Here is a 22,794-nt window from a genome sequence, read left to right on the forward strand (position 1 = left end):
TTATTGTTAATCTTCTGGATTTCTGATTGCTGTCTCTCTATGGATTCTTGCAGCCTGTTAAATTTGTCATTATGCTCTTCTCTAATCCTCTATTGCTTGTTCTGAATTTTGATTAATTTCCTTCCTAATTTTTTGAAAAGTTCTGTTTATTAATCTTTTGTATTCTGTCTCTGGTAATTCCAAGAAATTTTCCTCCTCTGGAAAATTTCTAGATTCTTTATTTTGGGAACTTGCTGAAGCCATCATTGATTGCCTCTCTATGTGATTTGATATTGACCATTGTCTCCAAGCCATCAATAAGTTATATTTATTTAGTTTATGTTTGCTTACTGCATCCTAGCTTCTTGTTTTGTTTTGATATACCTAAATAGGCTGCTCGTATGAGCTAGTTTGATTATTGGCACCTTTGAAGCTCTAATGTCCTATCACCAAGTGGTTAACTCTGTTACTAGGTAAGTAAGCTCAGGAGTCTACCCACTCCTCCTGTATGGATTCAGCTAGGTGCCCAGGTAGATAGCCACCAACTGTGTGGTGTAGGCTCTTACTAACAGTCCTAGATAGGCATGGGCGATTGGTGTAGGCACAAGCATCTGGCTACAGCAGGGGGACACACTCTGAGCAAGGGAGGGGGCTAACAGCAGCCACAAGTGTCCAGGAGGAAGGCATGTCCCTGTTCCCTAGAGTGCTTAGGTGAGTGGGTTTTGCAGCTGGACTATGAGCACCTAAAGTTGCTGGCTGTAAGGTCTGGGGGACACCTCTTATTCATAGGCCCCTATCGCAGGTGGCTAGGTGGTGTGGGTGGAGCCACCAGTCCTCAGGCACCTAATGTGGGTAGGTGAAGACCCTGCTTAATGGGCAGAGCAGCATCAAATGTCAAGAACATGCCCCTTCACAGCTGAAACAGTTGAAGTTAGACTTCAGGTACATACCCCGTTGTACTGTGATAACGAGGGCCTACACTGTTGAAATGGGCCCACACAAGTCTATGCAGGGGGAAAGGCACTCAGAGTCCATGGATCCCTTATTCCTGTGCCTAGGCAAAGGAGCTGTGCCAACCCTGGCTTCCTGGCTTAGGGGAGCTGGCAGTTTATTTTTCCCCGTTTGTTAATTTGTTCACTCTCCAAGGCAGGGAGAATGGCTCCAGGCATGTAACTTATCCTACTTCTGGCCCAGGGTACTCGGCAGTTGCTGAAGCTGGTCCAGGACCCAGTGAAGAGCAGGGATCAGGGAGGTAAATGGGAGAGAGTTTTTTCCTTAAGAGGGGTGTTTTTGATCCACGCAGTAGGCCATATCTTTCACTGATCCAGGGCCGCTTCTCACTGGTTCTGGGTGGCCGTGTAGACTCTCTGGCACTGGGGGGTGTCTCCCAGTGCAGAAAATGCGCCTCCTGAGCACTGCTGCTTGCCTGCCTCACCGCTAACCCCCAAGCTGATCAGGCTTGAGGTGCTCAGGCTCTCGTCTGGTCAGGTCTGGCAACTCCTCACTGCTTCCGAACCATCTCTCCCTCCCCCGCCACTAATTCTGGTTCCTCAACTCTGCCTTTGAAGTTCAGGGTTCCCAGATTGCCATATATAATTGATTCACTTGTTTTTTGGGGTCTTTGTTGTAAGAGGGTCCACCAGAAGCGTCTGACTACTCTGCCATCTTGGCCCCACCTTCTGGATATATATTTCTTGACTGGCAATTTTTTTCCTCCAAGGCTTTATATAGGTCATCCCATTGCCTTCTTGCCCACATGGTTTCTGCTGAGTAGTCTGAGCTTAGTCTCATTGACTCTCCTTTGTAGATAACTTTTTGTTTATCCTTAGCCGCTCTTAAAATTCTCTTTATCTTTGTTTTTGGCAAGTTTTATTATAATATTACTCAGTGACTTTCTTTTGGGATCTACCTTATGTGGGGTTTGATGAGCATCTTGGATAGATATCTTGTCATTTTTCACAATATCAGGGAAATTTTTTGCCAACAAATCTTCAAAAATTCTCTCTGTATTTTCTGTCCTCCCCCCACCCCCATTCTGGTACTCCAGTCACTCATAGGTTATTCCTCTTGATAGAGTACCGCATAATTCTTAGGATTTCTTCATTTTTTAAAAATTCTTTTATCTGATTTTTCCTCCAGTAAGTTGATGTCAAGTGCTTTGTCTTCAGTCTTGCTAATTCTGACTTCTATTGCCTCATTTCTGCTCCTATGACTTTCTATTGAGTTGTCTACTTTTGAAATTTTATTGTTAATCTTGTGGATTTCTGATTGCTGTCTCTCTATGAATTCTTGCAGCCTGTTGAATTTGTCCTTGTGCGCTTCTATAATCTTCTTAATTTCCTCTGTTGCTTTGTCTGTGTGTTCCTTGGCTTGTTATGCATTTTCCATGATCTCCTTCCTGATCTCTTGAAGAGTTCTGTATATTAATCTTGTGTATTCTACTTCTGGTAATTCCAGGAAGTTCTCTTCCTCGGGAAAATTTCTTGACTCTTTGTTTTGGGAGCTTGCTGATGCCATCATGGTCTGCTTCTTTATGTGATTTGATATTGACTGTTGTCTCTAAGCCATCTATAAGTTAATTATATTTATTTATTTTATGTTTGCTTACGGTGTCCTAGCTTCTTATTTTGTTTTGATATGCCCAAATAGGCTGCTCGTGTGAGCTACACTGATTATTGGCACTTTTGAAGCTCTAACATCCCGTCACCAGGTAGTTAGATCTGTTACTAGGTGTGTGAGCCCAAGACTCCATTTACTTTTCTTGTATGGATTCAGCTCAGGTGTCCAGATAGTCAGTCACCAAGTGTGTGGTGCAGCCTCTCACCTACAGTCCTAGACAGGCAGGGATGATTGGAGTAGGCACAGGTATCTAGCTGCAGTACGGGGTCACGTGCTGAGCAAGGCAGGGAGCTGACAGCTACCCCTGAGTGTCTGGGAGGAAAGCGTATCCCTGTTTCCTGGAGTGCGTAGGTGGGTGAGTTTTGTAGCTGGACTATGGGCACCCAGTGCTGTTGGCTGTAAGGACTGGGAGACACCCCTTATTCTTGGACCCCTGTTGCAGGTGGCTAGGTGGTGTGAGTGGAGTCACAAGTCCTCAGGTCTCTGATATAGGTAGGGGAGGACCCTGCTTAATGGGCAGAATGGTGTCAAATGTCATGAACCTGCCACTCCACCATATAGCTGATACAGTGAAGTTAGGCTTCAGGTATATACCCTGTTGTAATGTGCTAATGAGGGCCTCCGCTGTTGAAATGGACCTGCATAGGTCTGTGCAGGGGTGAGAGGCATTCAAAGTCCATGGACCCCTTATGCCTGTGCCTAGGCAAAGGGGCTGTGCCCGCCCTGAGTTCCTGGCTTAGGGTAGCTGGCAGATTATTTTTTTCCTATTTGTTAATTTGTTGCCGCTCCAGGGTCAGGAGAATGGCTCAGGGTGCATGACAGGTCCTACTTCTGGCCCAGGGGAAATGGCCATCACTGAAGCCTGCTAGAGACACAGTGCAGAGCTGGGAGGGAGCAGGTAATGGGAGAGAAGTTCTTCCCAAATGGGGTGTTTTTCAATTTGCGAAGTAGGTTAAACCCATGTACTTCTTTATCACTGATCGAGCTGATTGAGCACCGCTTTTCACTGGCTCTGGAGGCCTGAACAGACTCTCCACCGCTGGGCCTCTCTAGACATGGAAAATGCATCCCAAATGCCACTACCTGCCTCAGCACGCACACCAGCCAATCTGGCCCGCAGGTCTGGCAACTCCTCTCTGCTTCTGAACCATCTCTCCCTCCCCTTGCCACTCAATCTGATTCCTCAGCTTTGCCTTTGATGTTCAGGTCTCCTAGATTGTCATATATAATCAATTCACTTGTTTTTTCGGGTCTTTGTTATAAGGGAGACCACTAGAAGCATATGACTACTCCGCCATCTGAGCCCTGTCTCTAGTAGTCTTTTTTTTTTTTTAAATGAACTATAATTAAAAGCCAGTATCATAAGTTTAGCTGTGGGTGAGATGTCACTTCCTGCTTCTGATTTGTGTTTTAGAACATCTGTGGCCAGACTTATTATTCATTCAAGAGCACTCAGCTCACCAATCAGTCATGGTTGCCACAAGGGGAAATAGTTAATCTTCTCACTGCTGCTACTTGCCATCTGCAATGCTTTTCTCCATTACGCAATAGGATGGCCCAGCTTCTAGGAGTGCAGATAATCAGTGTCTGTGGAATGGGATTCCCCAAAACTCATCTCATATTCACTAGACAGTGTTTGAAGATCCAGTAGGGAACTCAGAACTAACCCCTGAGCCTGCAAGAATACTGCAAAGATTTCTAGATGGAGCAAGTACCAAGCCAAATCCAAGAATTTTCTCCAGTGGCTCCCAATATCTGACTGTAGCTTTTTGCTGATCCAGCTGCATCAGAATCATCTGGAAAGTTTGTTAAAAATATTGATTTCCCAGCCTCTAGCCAGGAGATTCTGATGCAGGTGGTCTAGGAAGGGTCCCAGGAATATGTATTTTTAACCAGCTACCCAGTTGATTCTAATCCAGTTGAGTCAGGGTTGGGGACCACCACTCTGGTGCCTGCTCAGTTTCAGAAGGTTGATGATCAGGCAATAGCATTCCCTTCATGAGAGGACAGAGCACTGGTGTAGCACTCAGAAGACCTGGGTTTATAGCCCAGCTTTGCAACTTAATAAACAGCTTTGATCCTGAGCAAATAATTCATCTCCTTTGTGCTTTCGTTTTTCTCATTTATAAAATGGAGTTATCCATATTCCCATTTCATTATACATATCTAGCTTAAACGACTAGTTTAAAGCAGTGGTTCTCAAACTTTAACAGCATCAGAATCATCTAATGAGTTTTTAAAATGCAGATTGCTTGGTCCCACCCCCTAGAGTTTCTGATTCAGTAGGTCTACAGCGTCCGTGGTTGGTGCAAATGGTTAAGTGCTTGACTACCAGCTGAAAGTTGGTGGTTTTAACCTAACCAGAGATATCTCTGAAGACAGGCCTGGCGATCTGCTTCCAGAAGGTCACAGCCTTGAAAACCCTATGAAGTAGTTCTACTATGCACACATGGGTCACCATGAATCAGAGCCAACTGCAACTAGCAACAACAGCAAGTCAGGGCCTGAGAAGGTGCATTTCTAACAGTTCACAGATGATGCTGATGCTTCTGGGAGGGGCACACATTCAGAACCACTTATTTAAACTGTGATCACGTAAGTATCTTTTATAAATTCCTAATAATGACATATAAAAGTAAGGATATGATATAATCTCTTCCACCAATTTTGGCAAATATTTTACCTTCAGGATAACTGAGCAAATGATGGGAAAATGCATCTGAATATTTTCGTATATCTACCAGATTTTTTAAATCATTTTTCAAACCAAATTGATATGCCAATTGCTTGAGTTTTATGCTAATAATATGTTAATATGATTTGTGTGTGTGTGTGTGTGTGTGTCTTTCTTAGGCAAGCCAAGAAGAAACAACAGGCCATCAAGTGGTGAAGTGTCCAGACTGTAACAAGGAAATAGATGAGACCCTTAACATTGAAGCAATGGAGCTGGCCAACAGACGTCTTTTGTCAGCACAAATAGTTAGTATTTTATTATACTCTTAAAATTATTTTTTGGCCTAAAATTATATTGAAAACTTTACCCCATGCTGAAAACATCTTGATTATGCCCACTGGCATAACTTGGTAGATTGTTTACAAAGAAGGGAAGTCTTAGGAATCTGCTTGGTTATTAAAAAAAAGGAGAGAGAGAGAGAAGAAATCAACTGAAATTTGCTTAAGTAAAAGGTGTTTTATTATGAGGAATTGGGAATTTCACAGATACCAATGGCAGGAATTATTACTGGGCTTGGCATTCATCCAGATGTCAGACAGTCAGTTCCATAACAGTGCCCATCTCTGAGGCCAAGCCAGTGTTCATAGAAAGATACCAGCAAGCCCGTTAATTACTGCATGTAGAGGGTAGTATTTTCATAGCAAAGCTTGGGTAAAAATTAGAGAAATTCTTTAGCATAGTAGTATACAGGACTCTGTGGAAATTGCTAATAGTCTAGTTAACATTTTCTATCTAGGTCAGGATCTTAGCTAACAGCCATGACTCATCCAGCAATCTCTATAAATGTTCATATTGGGTCTTCCCCACTGCATATAGAGCTATAATCCATTTCTCATCTCTTCCAACCACACAGAATTCAGTACTCTACGTGCTCAGTCTAACTTGGGAAATGGGAGGTCTACTACTCAGTAGTAATCCTGGCAGACAAGATGAGTCTTAAGGGCACGTTTGCTAGGGGACCTTGAATAATTTCTTTAAACAACTGAGGCAGTGCCAAGAAAGATGAAGGTTATGCCCATATAACACTTTGTTCCACAAGCAGGTTAGTTTCTTGTTCTACCAAATGTAATGCCTCTCTTGCTATTACACTTCCCTTCCTCTTCCATCCCCTCCCATTTCCTCCTCTCTCCTTTCCTTTCCTTTGCCTGCTTGCTAGACTTGCTTCCTTCCTTCCCTCCTTCTTTTCTTCTTTTCCCACTGAGATACATTATCTTTGTTTCTCTCTGTCTGGTAAACCAACTGTAAAAGTGACTACCCTGTGTTTATCTTGTAAAATATTATAAACATCAGTAATTTCTATGCATCTATAGTTTTCTAATTAAAATAGTGAATGTAGACACATTTATTCATTCTCCTTCACTCAATCTTCTTATACTTTCCTTTAAAAAAATAAAAAGAAAAAAAGTAGTTTATTAAGCCCTGTACTAGTTGTTGAGGATACAAAGATGAATTTAGTTTGATGTTCTGAAATTTCCTTTGTATTCTTCTTTTAATTCTAACTTTTATCTTTGTGTTGTTCTAACAATTATGCTTATTAGTTATTCTTATAAGCAACAAGTCTTTTCTAGATATGCTTTCTTATTTATTTCATTTCTTCAACAGGTTAATATCATTTTTTAATTTTTACTGATTATTTCCAACAACATTTCCAGTCCAGATATTTCTCTAATGGTTTGGCAAATGCTTTTAGCCTCATTTTGTAGAAAAAGTGATTGATTAGTAAATGACTAAAGACTTTTCAGATCTAAAAATATGAGAGTTTTAGCCAATTAGTGACACATTCATAGGAAAACAATGGAGGAATATGATTAATACTTATGAAATTAAATACAGGCTCCTTTACTGCTTGGATGTTTATAGAATTATTTCTATTTCCTTCAGGTTAAAATTTTTATGAGACCATGTCTTTGATTTGTTTACAGATTTTTTAATTTATTTCTGGGAAATACAGTAAAAAAAAAAAAAAGCAGGAGAATATTTCGAGTCTTGCTTTTGCTATTAATTTTATGTGTGACTTAGGACTTATTCTTTTTAGTGTTTATATTTTCCCCATCTGTAAAAGAGGAAACATGTGCTGACTTAGATTCTTTCACATTCCAGACTATCTGCTCTGCAGTATACACACCATGTATCTTTTTGATTTCTTGTCTTAGTTGTTTGTTTTCTACTATTATATCTTTGAGTGTTGGTTTTGTGCTATTTATTGGGTCTTAATCAGGAACTTAGTATTAACTGGTCTTCCTTGTAGGCGTACGGTAGGATACCCTATCAATGACAGCATTGTACTTCAGGATAGATCTTGAAATGTTCTTTTTGACAATGAATGCAACATCATTCCTCTTCAAGTTGTCATTCATGGCATAGTAGACTATATGATTGTCCAATTCAAAATGGTCAATACCAGTTCATTTCAGCTCACTGATGCCTAGGATATTGATGTTTATGCATTCCATTTCATTTTTGACGATTTCCAATTTTCCTAGATTCACACTTCGTACATTCCATGTTCCGATTATTAATGGATATTTGCAGCTGTTTCTTCTCATTTTGAGTGGAGCCACATCAGCAAATGAAGGCCCCAAAAGCTTGACTCCATCCACATCATTAAGGTCAACTTTACTTAGGGGAGACAGCTCTTCCCCAGTCATGTTTTGAGTGCCTTCCAACCTCAGGGGTTCATCTCCCAGCACTATATCAATGTTCTACTGTTATTCATAAGGTTTTCACTGGCTAATTCTTTTCAGAAGTAGATCGCCAGGTTCTTCTTCTAGTCTGTCTTAGTCTGGAAGCTCAGCTGAAACCTGTCTGCCATGGGTGACCCTGCTGGTATTTGAATACTGGTGGCATAGCTTCCAGCATTATAGCAACACTCAAGCCCCCACACTACTACAGCGAAAAAGAGGAAGACCCTCAATGAGATGGATTGACACAGTGGCTGCAAAAATGGTCTCAAGCACAACAATGATTGTGAGGATGGCACAGGACCGAGCAGTGTTTCGTTCTGTTGTGCATAGGGTAGCTATGAGTCAGAACCAACTCTATGGCATCTAACAACAACAACAACCAGGAACTTATATTTTCTTAAGTAGGTTAAATCTCTCTGCTCTGTTCTCCAGAGCCCCATCTCACTTCATATCTTTTTAGTCCATTTTCGTTCTAGACATATTTTTATCTCGGGGGTTGATTTGGTTTCTGCAATCTCAATTCTAACGTTCACTGCTCCAAACAGTTATATTAATTGAACTATGACAGTTTTCAAAGATTTGAGATCTTTTATTTGAATTTCAGCCAGTTTTTGATTAGCTGAGGCAATACATTCTCAACTGTTGTATATTAGAAGAGAAGCCCAGTGTAACAGTGGTGCAGGAGACACAGCATACCATAATGAGGGAAACAGGCTTTAAATTCAGAGAGATCTGGGTTTGTAATGCAACCTTGGGAAAACTACTTAACTCTGAGCCTCAGCTTTATCATCTATAAAATACAGATCAGGATACCTTAAAGTTGTTGCAAGGATTAATTTATATAATTATATTTATATAGAATGCACAGGTAACACTTTGTACCATTCTCAGTTTCACTGGTAGTATAGAGGAGAGCTCAATAAATTGCAGTTTTTTTAGGAATAAACTATTCTCTAAATTCTTCTTGTTTTTGAGGGAATGATCATGTAAGAATTAAACTTTTTTCTAGTATCAAACTGCTTTGTCATTTGTGTTGCTAAACTTCCATGAGTCTTGTATTATTTTCAGCTTCCTCATTTTCCCCCTCACTACAATTTTTATGTCGGAGGATACTGAAAATATTTTGATCTTGTTATTAGTATTTTAATAAAATTTAAGGGGAAGAATTTTACTCTATTAAATTCTTATTATTATGGACAAATGGACTTTTGATCCCTCAGCTTCAGATTTAGTTGTTATCCTTTTCTAATGTCCCTAAAGGACAAAACAGTGTTTTAATCCATAAATGACTGTGTAGAGACAATGCCTTCTATGGAACCCATGAATCTTTGGTTACATCACACACTCGGGTTTAGGAAAGCAGTCTTCTATACAGTGATTCTCAACAGTGTTCAACACAATGAGGCCAGGGGCAGGGTCAGTTTTCTTGACAGTGGTGTCTCCAGCTTCAAGCATAGTAGTTGAAGAAAAGTGGGCTCTCAAAATATGTTTATTGAATGAAGAAATGACTGAGTTCTGCAGATTAGTAAAAGTCCTTTTAGTGCTTATAATAGACTAGAGAAAGCAGAGTTCTGTTGTCAAAACATTTGGGTAAATGGAATTAAATAAAGAAGTAAATAAAAAAAAACAAAAACAAAAAACCAGGATCCTTTACCTTAGAATTTCTCAGAGGTTTTAACATTCTAATATGCATTATAGATTTTTAAGATAGGGATACAGCTTTCACAGCTACCAGACTTTTTTAACCACGTAACTCCGTCTGTTTTTTGGAAACTCAATTAACACCTAGCGGACACTTATTTCTTGCAGAACCATTTTGGGACGTCCTGATTGGCGCAGAGCTTATAGACTGGACTCCATAGGAAGATTTTTTTTTTAAATAAAGATACAAGATTATTTGGGGTTTTTGACTTCTTTATCATATTACTTTACCATTAAGAGAGTAGTAAGTTGTCGTTGTTATGCCATACATGATTTGACTCAACATTTCTTTTAAGGCGAGCTATCAGAGGCAATACAAGAATGAGACTCTGACCCAGAGTGCTGTCCAGTTGTTGGTAGGTGCAGCAGGAAGCTTTGGTGAGAAGAAGGGAGAGTAAGTATATTGTCAAGAGATGGCTTCCATTTTATGTCACTGCATTTAGGAAATGATGCAAGCGAGTTTTCTTGCTTTTGTCTGGTAACTTGGGATCATTCAGTATAGTGTGTCCAAGTCACTGCCTGCTCTGTACCCCACAGTCAAATCATCTACTTTTCATTTCCCAAAGTTGCTCTACTTATTCACAACTCTGTGCATTTAAACAAGGTTCTCCTTCCAACTAGAATGCTTTTTCCTTACACATTTGCCCCCGAAAGTAAAGCTCTGTAAACTACTCTTCCTTTTGGACTATCCCAGTGCTCACTAGGGGCAAAAGTTCTCTTAGGCTCTCTAGGCACATCTTTCTAATGAACAGGTGGCACTTTGTACAGTTTTCTCTTAATACTCAGCATACACATAATGATTTCTTTAGCTCTAAGTCTCCCAGGTAAGCAGTGAGTCCCTCAAAATCAGTGTAATAAGGAGTGTCCTCGGATCAATCCCTGTGGAGAAGTGAAGGATATATGACTGGGCAAAGGGAGGAAATGCCCACCCAAAGCCCAGACCTACCTTCCAGTTCTAGACCACAGTCCTCGTGCTAGGGATGCCAGAATTCCCTGCTCAACTTGTACTAAGTTCATGTCCAGGGTCTGCTTGGGCCTCTTCCCCTGGCCCATCATCCTACGAGCAAACAGGGTCTTTAACATGCACATTCCTAAACCTGCGGGAAAGCCAAGAGGTGGTTATATGTGCCAGGTTGTGACCGTGGCAACCTGGTATCCATTCATATGTGTGGAAGGCTGCTTGTGGTACAATGAGGGAAAAAATCTAGTGTGGGAAGAGAAGTGGCCAGAAATGTGGACATGTTCTCACTGCAGATCAACTGAAGAATTTCAAGGCATCTAAGAGTTTTAATTTCAAATCTAGCCATACAAATCATTATGACATTATATTTGTCAAGGTAGGAAGATAAAGTATATCTCATTTAAAATTTTGTTTTCTCTATTTATATTTCCGTCTATGGTAAAAGGGCCTGCATTTGTCCTCTTGCTCCAGGCCTTTCAGATGCTTAGAGGACCTGAATGGAGTTGGGGGAGTGAGTGGAAAAGACGGGGGGAATGTGATCAATTTAAAGCAGTATGACAAGAACTTTCAATAAGACACATGCACAGTGTATGGTGGAAGGCTTTAAATGGAAAGCACTATCACTGCATTGCCCTGGAGAGGTGAATATAAAACACAGTATAGAGAAACTGAGCCCACGCCATGATTTTTTCTCTTTAAATCCTCCAAACGCAGAAGCAATATATGGCTATGAGGACCCAGAGTAAATGGACACAAACAGAGGTAAACATTGCTGGGCTGAGAGGACTCATAGTGAAAGATGTAAGCAAATTTGGGAACATATTGTATTTTTAGTCATTGTGTAAGGAATACATATTGAATATCAATGTGTGCAAAGAAATATGCCAGGCATCATGGGGAATATCAAGATTAGTAATATAATGCTGCAACCCCCTAAGCACTTTCTGCTAATTACACTTGTATTCAGTACCTGCTTCTTTCCTAGGCTGCCTTGGAGTTGGTTTTTCTGCAATGATTTTGCTGATCATTCCTATCAGTAGCCCCATGTGTTGGGGTGTCCTGAGGCAAGAAAAACAAGTCTAATGAGAAAAAGGGTGAAGGATTTAGACAGGGTCAAGAGGGATAATGAACAATAGAAAGATAAAATAAATGTGAAGAGGATAGACACTATTTTCCTGGACAGCCACCTTGAAAGAAAAACCTATGAAAATTAAGGACTAATTACAAACGGATACAGTGCTGGAGGTGCTCACTCATCTATGCCAAGAAATTTGGAGGAGACCTGCCTGGCCAACCAGCTGGAAGAGATTCGTATTTGTGCCCATTCCAAAGAAAGGTGAGCCAACAGAATGTAGAAATTAGCAAACAATATCATTAACATCACACTCAAGTAAAATTTTGCTGAACATCACTGAAAAGCAGTTGCAGCAGTACATCAACAGGGAACTGCCAGAAATTCAAGCTCGATTCACAAGAGGACAGGGAACAAGGGATATCATTGTTGATATCAGATGGATCTTGACTGAAAGCAGAGAATACCAGAAAGATGTTTACCTCTGTTTTGTTGACCATGCAAAGGCATTTGGCTGTGTGGAACATAACAAATTGTAAATAACCTTGTGAAGAATGGGAATTCCAGAACACTTAATTGTGCTCATGAAGAACCTGTATATAGACCAAGAGGCAGTCATTCGAACAGAACAAAGGGATACTGCAGGCTTTAAAATTAGGAAAGATTGTGTCAAAGTTGTATCCTTTCACCCTACTTAGTGTCTATGCTGAGCAAATAATACAAGAAACTGGACTATATGAAAAGAATGGGGCATCAAGATTTGAGGAAGACTCGTTAACAATCTGTGATATGCAGATGACGTAACTTTCTTGGTAAAAGTGAAGAGAACTTGAAGCAGTTACTGATGAAGATCAAAGACTATAGCCTTCAGTACGGATTACACCTCAACACAGAAAACAAAAATCCTCACAACTGGACCAATAAGCAATATCATGATAAGCGGAAAAAAGATTGAAGTTGTCACGAACTTCATTTTACTTGGATCCACAATCAACACCCGTGAAAGCAGCGGTCAAGAAATCAAATGACTTATTGCATTGGGCAAATCTGCTGCAAAAGACCTCTTTAAAGTGCTGAAAAGCAAACATGTCACTTTGAAGACTAAGTTTCACCTGACCCAAGTTATGGTATTTTCTATCGCCTCATATGCATGGGAAAGCTAGACGATGGATAAGGAAGACTGAAGATGAATTGATGCCTTTGAATTATGGTGTTGGTGAAGAATACTGAATATACCATGGACAGCTAGAAGAATGAACAAATCTGTTTTGGAAGAAGTACAGCCAGAATGCTCCTCAGAAGTGAGGTTGGCAATACTTGTCTCATGTGCTTTGAACATGTTATCAAGAGGGATCAGTCCCTGGAGAAGGACATCATGCTTGGTAAAGAAGACGGCCAGCGACAAAAGGGGAAAACCCTTGATGAGAAGGATTGACATAGTGGCTACAACAATAGGCTCAAGCATAGCAAAGATTGTGAGGATGGCACAGGACCAGGCAGCGTTTCATTCTGTTCTACATAGAGTTACTAGGAGTCGGAACCAACTCCAGGTCACCTAACAACATTTTCTCTGGAAAACAGAACAATACATGAGATCTGCCCTAAAGGAGTTGACTCCACTTTCCAACTTGACTACTTCTGACATGAGGGCAAAATGATGAAAATCAACTTTGTTTACAAACTCACCTTCTACGTTAATGAATGATTTGAACGAATATATACATACATACATTGTTGTTGTTGTTAATTGCCTTCCAGTCAGCTCCAACTCATGTATACCTTATGTATAACAGAACAAACATTGCCCGTTCTTGTGCCATGTTCATGAACTTTGGTATGTTTGAATCCAGTAGGACAATATTCTGTTGTGATCCATAAGGGTTTTCATTGGCTAGTTTTAAGAAGTAGATTAGCAGGCCTTTCCTCCTACTCTGTTTTAGTCTGGAAGCTTTGCTGAAACCTGTCCACCATGAGTAACCCTGCAAATGTTTGAAATACCAGTGACACAACTTCTAGCATCATAGCAACATGCAAGCCACCACAGTACAACAAACTGACAGGTGGGAATTGCCTGATTTTTTAATACTCTGTTTAATGAGTTAGCCCTACAACTTCATGGTTATACCTCTAAAACTTCACGTCTTGGACCTGTGGCCAGGGAAGTGTTTTATTCTCATTCATCACTGGACAAAATCGTCTTCCAGCCTTCTGGCAATACTCATTTAAACACATTATAAATCATGTTTAAAATTTCTTTCTTTTTTAGATATATGAGTCCTGAGACAATAAAGAATTACTCTGAAAGTAAAAAATCACTTTCCGTTATGAGAAAACTACTGCTCAATTGGGTATACAATACTAGAAGGGAAAAGGGGGTCCCATCAAGGTAAGTACTTTTGAGTCTTGCTAGAAATGCTACCTTATTCATATGAAATTCTCTGTTTATTTCTTTTTAAATTTATATTGTGGAAACTTTGCAAAATCTTTTTGGAGAGGTCTGTGATGAAATTCTCCCACCATGCAAAAAATTGCTTAAATAAATAAAATAGGTATAATAACATTATTTTTTACTGAGGTAAAATTTGAATAACATACAATTAATTATTAATCATTGAAAAGTTTAAAATTCAGTAGCATTTAGTACATTCATGATGCTGTGCACCCATTACTTCTATCTAGTTCCAGACTGTCATCACCCCAAAAGGAAGCTCCGTGCCCTTTAAGCACCCGCTCCCATTCTCCCTTTCCTCCAGCCCCTGGCAACTACTAGTGCTTTCTGACTCTGTGGGCTTGCCTTGTCTGGGTGTTTAATATAATGGAATCATACAATATGTAGCCTTTGGTGTCTGGCTTCTTTCACTTAGCATAATATTTTCAGGGTTCCTTCACATTGTAGTGGATCCCTGGTGGCGCAGTTAAGAGTTTTGCTGTTAACCAAAAGGCTAGTGATTCGAATCCAATAGCCGCTCCTTGGACACCCTATGGGCAGTTCTACTCTGTCCTGTAGAGTCTCTATGAGTTGGAATTGACTCTATGACAATGGGTTTTTGGTTTTCACATTGTAGCATGTATCATATGTTTCATCTATTTCATTTGTTTTGGTGACTGAATAATATCCCTTTGTATGGATGTACCACAATTTGTTTATCCAGGCATCTATTAATGGTCATTTGGGTTGTTTGCACCTTTCCACTCTTGTGAACATTCATTTAAAAGTATCTATTTGAATACCTGCTTTCCATTCTTTTGGGTATATATCTAGAAGTGGAATTGCCGGATCATATGATAATTCTGTTTACTTTTTGAGGAACTGCCATACTGTTTTGCACAGCAGTTGTACCATTTAATACTCCCACCATCAACATATGAGGGTTGCAATTTCTCCACATCTTTCCCAATACTAGTTAATATCAGACTTTTTTTATTGTAGCCATCCCAGTGGGGGAGAAATTGTATCTCATTGTGGTTTTAATTTGCATTTTCCTAATGACGAAAGAAGGAGCCCTGGTGGTGCAATGGTTAAGAGCTTGATTGCGAACCAAAAAGTTGGGAGTTCAAATCACCCAGCTGCTCCACTGGAGAAAAAACCTGGTGATCTGCTCCCATAAATATTACAGTCTAGGAAACCCTATGGGTAAGTTTGACTCTGTCCTGTGGTGTCACTGTGAGTCAGAATTGATTCGATGGAACAGAACAGCAACCACAATGTCAAGTGATGTTAAGCATCATTTCATCTGTTTATTGGCCATTTGTATATATTCTTTGGAGAAAAGTCTATTGAAGCTCTTTGCCCATTTTTAATCAGATTATGTGTCATTTTGTTGTTGAGTTGTAAGAGTTCTTTATATAACCTAGTAACTAGATCCTTATCAGATATATGATTTGCAAATAATTTCTCCCATTATGTGGGTAGTCTTTTCACTTTCTTGATAGTGTCCTTTGATGCACATAAGGTTTGAATTTTGATGAAGTCTAATTTGTCTATTTTTTTCTTTTGTTTGTACGTTTAGTGTAATTTCTAAAAATCTATTGCCAAATCAAGCTCATGAAGAATAATCCTTATATTTTCTTCTAACAGTTTAGTTTTATACTTTTAGTTCTTACACCCAGTTCTTTAATCCATTTTTAATTAATTTTATATATGGTGTGAGGTAAGGATCCAACTTCACTCTTTTGCACGTGGATATTCAGTGGCCCTAGCACCGCATGTTGAAGAGACTATTCTTTTCACATTCAATGATCTTGGCACCTTTTTCTAAAATCAGTTGACTATAAAAATATGTGTTTACTTCTGGACTCTCAGTTCTATCCCATTAATCAATAATATGTCTATCCTTATGCCACTACCACACTATTTTGACTCCTTTGATAGCGTTAAAGAAAGTTTTGGAATTAAGAAGTTTGAGTTTTCCAAATTTATTTTTCTTTTTCAAGGTTATTTTAGCTGTTCAGTGTCCCTTGTGATTTCATATGAATTTTAGGTTTAATTTGTCCATTTCTGTCAAAAAAAAAAAGAAAGAAAAAGTCATTGTGATTTTGATAGGAATTGCATTGAATCTGTAGATCACTTAGGATAATACTGTCATCTGAAAAATACCAGACTTCCAATCCATGAACACAGGATATCTTTTTATTTATTTAGGTCTTCTTTAATTTTTTTCAGCAAGTCTTTGTAGTTTTCAATATACAAGTCTTTCACCTCCCTGGTTAAATTTACTGCTAGATATTTTCTTCTTTTTGATGCTATTAAAAATGGATTTTATTTTTTATTTTCTTTTTAACATCATTCATTGCTAGTGTATAGAAATACAACTGATTTTTGCATATTCATTTTGTATCCTAGAACTTTGCGGAACTCATTTGTTAACTTTAATAGTCTTTGTTTTTGTTTTCTGTGGGTTCTTTGGGATTTTCTATATATAGGATCATGTCATCTGCAAAGATGGATAGTTTCACTTCTTCCTTCCCAATTTTGATACCTTTTATTTCTTTGTCTTGCTCAGTTACTCTGGCTAGGAATTCTAGTACAAGAGTGACTAGCAGTAGTGATAGTGGGCATTTTTGTCTTATTGCTGATCTTAAGGGGAAACCTCTCAATCTCTCTCCATTGAGCATCATGTTAGCTGTGTGTTTTTTCATAAATGGCCTTAATCATATTGAGGAATTTTCCTTCTATTGCTAGCTTGTTGAGTGTTTATATTATGAAAGGGTGTTAGATTTTATCAAATGCCTTTTCTGCATTGATTGAAATGATCATGTGATTTTTTTCCTTTGTTCTATTAACGTAGTGTATTACATTGATTTTCTAATATTGAACCACCCTTGCATTCCTGGAATAAATCCCATTTGGTCATGGTGTATAATTCTTTTACTATTTGATTCACTAGTGTTTTGTTGAGGATTTCTGCATCTATATTCATAAGGGATATTGGTCTGTAGTTTTCTTATGGTATCTTTGTCTAGCCTTGGTATCAGAATAACACTGGCTTCATGGAATTAGTTAGGTATTGTCCTCTGATCCTCTATTTTTTGGAAGAGTTTGAGCAGAATTGGTGTCAATTCTTCTTTAAATGTTTGATAGAATTCCCCAGTCAAGCCTTCTGGCCCAGGGCTTTTTTTGTTGCTGTTAGGAGGTTTTTGATTACTGATTCAAAATCTTCACGTTATTGGTCTGCTGAGATAGTCTATTTATTCTTGAGTCAATTTAGGTAGAATATGTGTTTCTAGGAAGTGCTATTTCACTAAGTTAACTAGTTTGTTGGTGAACAGTTGTTCATAGTGTTCTGTTATGATCCTTTTATCTCTGTCATGTTGGTTGTAATGTCTCCACTTTCATTTCTTTTTGTAGTTATTTGCATCTTTCTTTTTTCTTTGTCAGTCTAGCTGCAGGTTTGTCAGTTTTATTGTTCTTTTTGAGGAACCAGCTTCTGGTTTGGTTGATTATTCTCTATTTCATTTATTTTCTGCTCTAATCTTTGTTATTCCTGTCTCCTGGTGCCTTTAGGCTTAGTTTGTTATTCTAGTTATTTAAGTTGTAGAATTATGCTATTGATTTGAGAACTTTCTTCTTCTTTGCTGTAGGCATTTATTGCTATAAATTTCCCCCAAACGCTGCCTTCGCTGCATTCCATAGGTTTTGGTATGCTGCGCTTTCATTTTCATTTGACTCTAAGTATTTTCAGATTTCTCTCTTGATTTTTTCCTTGACCCATTGGTTCTTTAATAGTGTATTATTTAATCTCCATATCTTTGTGGGTTTTTTTTTTTTACAGTTTTTCTTCTGTTATTAATTTCTAGTTTCATTCCTTTGTGGTTGGAGAAGACACTTTGTATGATTTCAATCTTTTTAAATTTAGTAAGACTTGTTTTGTGACCTAGAATATGATCTATCCTGAAGAAAAGGATCCACGTGCATTGGAGAAGAGTGTGTATTGTTTTGTTGTTGTGTGGAGTGTTCTACATATGTTTGTTAGGTCCAGTTGACTTATAGTGCTGTTCAAAGTTCTCTATTTCCTCACTAATTTCCTTTCTAGATGTTCTGTCCAATATTCAAAGGGGTGTACTGAAGTTTCCAATTATTATTGTAGAGCTGTCAATTACGCTCTTCAGTTTTGTCAGTGTTACTTCATATATTTTGGGACGCAGATGTTAGGTGCATAAATATTTACAATAATTATATTGTCTTGATGAATTGACCTTTTTTCATTATATAATGTCCTTTATCTCTTATAACAGATTTAGACTTAAAATCTATTTTGTCTGATATCAATATAGTCACACCAGCTCTCTTTTTGTTACTGTTTGCCAGGGTTATTTTTTCTATCCTTTCACTTTCAGCTCTTTTGTGTCTTTGGGACTAATGTGTGTCTCTTGTAGACAACATATAGATGGATCATGGTTTTTTAATCTATTCTGCCACTCTCTGCCTTTTGCTTGTAGCATATAATCCATTTATATTTAAGGTAATTACCAGTAAGGAAACACTTAACTTTTGTCAATTTGGTAATTGTTTTATAAGTGTCTTATACCTTCTTTGGCCCTCATTTACTCTAATATTGTCATCATTTGTGTTTAGTTGATGTTTTTTGTATTGAACCGTTTTCATGTTCTTCTTACCTTCTGTGTATTTTTTTAGTTACTTTGTCATTACCATGAAAAATACATTTAACATCTTAAATTTACAACAACCTAGTTTAACTTGTTGCCAATTTAACTTCAGTAATGTACAAAAGCTCTATTCCTATACTTTCTATATGTTCATATATATGTTCTTTCTTCTGTCACGTCAAATCTACTGTTGAATCCATCTTATATGTATTTCATTTCAGTTATCGTATTCTTCAGCTCCAATATTTCTGTTTTTTATATAGTTTCTTTTTATTAAAATTCTCATTTTGTTTCCTAATTTCCTTTTATTTCAATGTTATGTGTTTATTTCATTGTTATGTGAGCATATTAATATTATTGTTTTAAAGTCCTCGCTTTTGTCCATTATCTGGGCTTCTATAGGGCTGATTTCTGTCTCTCTGTATTGTTCTCTCAATTGTGCCATCCTTTCCTATTTCTTTGTATGCCTGGCAATTTTTTGTTGAAACTTGAACCTTTGAATATTATACAACTGTAACTCTGGATCTCATATTTGTCTCCTTTCCCAGGATTTGCAATTGTGTGTTTGTTTTGTTTTGTTTTGTTTTGTTTTATTTCCCCCTAATAACTGAAGACTGTAATAGTCCATTTGTTCAGCAACCTCTTCTAACTTGTTGAAAATACTGTCCTCCAAAAAGTGTGGATTTCAAGGAATCTGATCCAAAGCCCATGTCCTCTTAGTGTTTTGAAGGAGATTTTTTTGGACTTCAGGGAGAAAAACAAACAGAAGAATACAGAAAATATCTGATTTTTATTTTCCTTAGGAATTGCTCTTACTTGATGTAGGCTATAGTCAACAGTTTTCTAGCGCTTTTTCCAAAATACTTTTGTAAAGTGTGTGTTCCAGTTCTGTTCTCTCTGCAGTCAGTCAGTGTCCTAACTGATTTCAGTAGAGGGCGATTTGGCCCTGTGAACCTTTGTAACCTGAAAACCTTGGGGGAGAAGATCCCCACTACCTGCCCTGCACCTGCCAGAAGCTCTGGGAGTATGGATGGTCATCCCCACCTCTGTGGCAGAGCTGAGGAATAAGGGGTGGTAGTTGATTTATGTATAGTGGTTCATCTAGGAAAGATCAGCAGCTTGTTCCCTCACTAAGCACTTTCCTGGTTGATTTAAATGTCTGACCTGCTTTCAGAGTCCCAAAGTAGTTAATTCCTAGGCAGTAAATGATTTTGTGGAGAGTTAGAAATTTACAACTTCCTAATCTACCATTTTGTATGACTGGACTTTGGTTATAAAGTTCTAACTTTTGCAGGAAATTCTCATACTTTAGACTCTACTTCTTCACCCCTTAGTAGTTTATTCTTTGTTTGCATTATGTTAGTTGTTTCCAGTTTTTTCAGCATGCTTGCAGGTGCTACATGCTGCCTCTCTCCAGTCCCACAGGAGTGCAGAAGCTGACCACATCAGAGAGTTGTCTCTCAGTTTTTCTGGCAACCTCCAGAAAGACATGAAGAGTCACACACAACAGTCTGTCAACAAAAGCTAAACCTATTCCCCACACTCCTGGACCAAAGAGGAATGACAGTTCATAGTTCACAGACAGCAGCACTGGGTCTGTTGGAACCCCCACTGACACAGAGGCAGGGAGGGGGAAGAGCGTATATGATAGAGACAAGCTTTCCTACTATGTCACATTGTTATTGGTTCATCTTTCACTTAGAGACTATAACTCTTTGACTGGCTTCCAGAGTCCTGAGTACATTAGTTACACATTATTTTATTTATTTTCTGGTTTTGTTGTGGGAGGATGGAAGCATTCAGCTGCTTACACCCTCATCTTGCCGGAAGTCCTCTTTGTCTTTTGACAATTTGACAATAACATGTCTCAGGGTAGATCTGTTTGAATTCATCCTACTTGGAGTTTGTTGGATTCTTGGATGTGTAAATTCAGGTCTTTCATCAGATTTGGGAAGTTTTTGGCATTTTTTTCTTTGAATATTCCTTCTTCCTCTTTCTGTTCCTACTCTCCCTCTGGGACCCCCATTATGCATATGTTAGTGCACTTTTTTTTTTTCTTTTTCTGCTCCTCAGACTCCATAATCTTAATTTACCTAGCTTCAAATTTGCTGATTCTTTCTTTTGCTTACCCAAATCTACTACTGATCTCCTTTAGTGAAGTTTTAATTTCAGTTATTGTACTTTGAACTCCAGAATTTTTATATGGTTAAGTTTTATAATTTCTATCTCTTTATTGATATTCTCCCTTCATTGAGACATTGTTCCATCATTTCTTTAGTTTGTTTTCCATGTTTTCTTTAGGTCTTTGAGCATATTTAAGACAGTTAATTTAAAGTCTTTGACTAGTAAGTGCAATTCTTGAGCTTCCTCACGTACAGTTTCTATTATTTTTTTTTTTTTTTTTTTGACTGTGGATGAGCCATACTTTATTGTTCCTTTGTGTGCCTCATAATTTTTTTGAAAACAGGACATTTTAAACTTTGCAATGTGGCAACTCTAGAAATTAGATTCTCCTCCCTCCCCAGGGTTTGTTATTGCTGCCTGACATGGGTTGTGGCTTTTCTAAACTATTTTTGTAAAGGCTGTATTCTCTGCTATGTGTGGTCACTGAAGTCTGTACCCCTTTAGCTTACTGGTCAGCTGGTGTTTTGACAGAGTTACTTTAAGTGCTTGGAGCCAACAAAAAAGAAGATGAAGGAAGAGGAAGAGGAGGAGAAGAAGAAGAAGGAGAACTCTCCTAGTCTTTGCAGATTGGCTGTGTTAGTGTATTCCTTTCCATGCTTATCCAGTCCATTTACAACTGTGCCTTACTCTTCACTTCGTACTTATGTGGAGTCTGAAAGCCCATGAGATGTGAAAACATAGGATCTTCTCATGACTTTTTGAGCATGTGTCCTGTCCTGATAACGTGCATAGATTTCTTGACTTCCCAGTATATGCAGGAGATTTTAAAAACCCTTATTCTCACATGTATCCTCTTTGCTAAGCCCTGTCTTCTCAGACATCTTAGTCTGTCTTTTGCTTGTCACAAGTATTATCCCTTTCCCCAGGCTGCTGCAGCCAGTGTCTATGCTTTTAAATGCTTTTGGCAAGATCCCTCTGGAACTAGCAATCTACACCAAATGTGTGGGCTGCCATCCTCATGACTGATGCGGATCAGAGGAGTAGAGATGGTAGATGGGAAATTTAAAATGCCACAGCACTCTTTGCTGAAGATCATTTAAAAGTGGTTGCAGCAGTATATTGACAGGGAACTCTCAGAAATCTAAGCCAGATTCAGACGAGGATGTGGAATGAGGGATATCATTGCTGATGTCAGATCAATCTCTGCTGAAAGCAGAGAATATCAAAAAGATGTTTACCTGTGTTTTATTGACTATGCAAAGGCATTCAACTTTGCGGATCATTATGGATAACATTGTGAAGAATGGGAATTCCAGAACACTTAATTGTGCTCATGAGGAACCTGTACATAGATCAAGAGGCAGATGTTCGAACAGAACAAGGGAATACAGGTTTAAAATATGGAAAGGTGTGTGTCACGGTTGTATTCTTTCACCATATTTGTTCAGTCTGTATGCTGAGCAAGTAATCTGAGAAGCTGGACTATATGAATAAGAATACGGCATCAGAATTGGTGGATATGCAGATGATACAATCTTGCTTGCTAAAAGTGAAGAGGACTTGAAGCACTTACTGATGAAGATCAAAGACTACAGCCTTCAGTATATATTACACCTCAACATAAAGGAAACAAAAATCCACATGACTGGACCAATAAGCAACCTTATGATAAATGGAGAAAAGATTGACATTGTCAAAGATATCATTTTACATGGGCCCACAATCAACACCCATGGAAGCAACAGTCAAGAAATCAAATGACACATTGCATTGGGCAAATGTACTGCAAAAGACCTCTTTAAAGTGTTAAAAA

General features: G+C 38.5%; 1 protein-coding gene across 1 annotated transcript in view; it reads left to right on the plus strand.

Annotated features, from left to right (window-relative positions):
• SLC9C1 (solute carrier family 9 member C1) overlaps window positions 1-22,794 on the plus strand; it is a 146,337-nt gene that overhangs the window by 81,738 nt on the left and 41,805 nt on the right. The window contains exons 11-13 of the mRNA XM_023728901.1: window positions 5,452-5,577; window positions 10,014-10,111; window positions 14,017-14,136. Of these exons, the coding sequence (XP_023584669.1) occupies window positions 5,452-5,577; window positions 10,014-10,111; window positions 14,017-14,136 (344 nt within the window). The remainder of the gene's footprint in view (window positions 1-5,451; window positions 5,578-10,013; window positions 10,112-14,016; window positions 14,137-22,794) is intronic.

The sequence above is a fragment of the Trichechus manatus genome, unplaced genomic scaffold (genome assembly GCF_000243295.1).
Source record: "Trichechus manatus latirostris isolate Lorelei unplaced genomic scaffold, TriManLat1.0 scaffold00026, whole genome shotgun sequence".
NCBI lineage: Eukaryota > Metazoa > Chordata > Mammalia > Sirenia > Trichechidae > Trichechus > Trichechus manatus.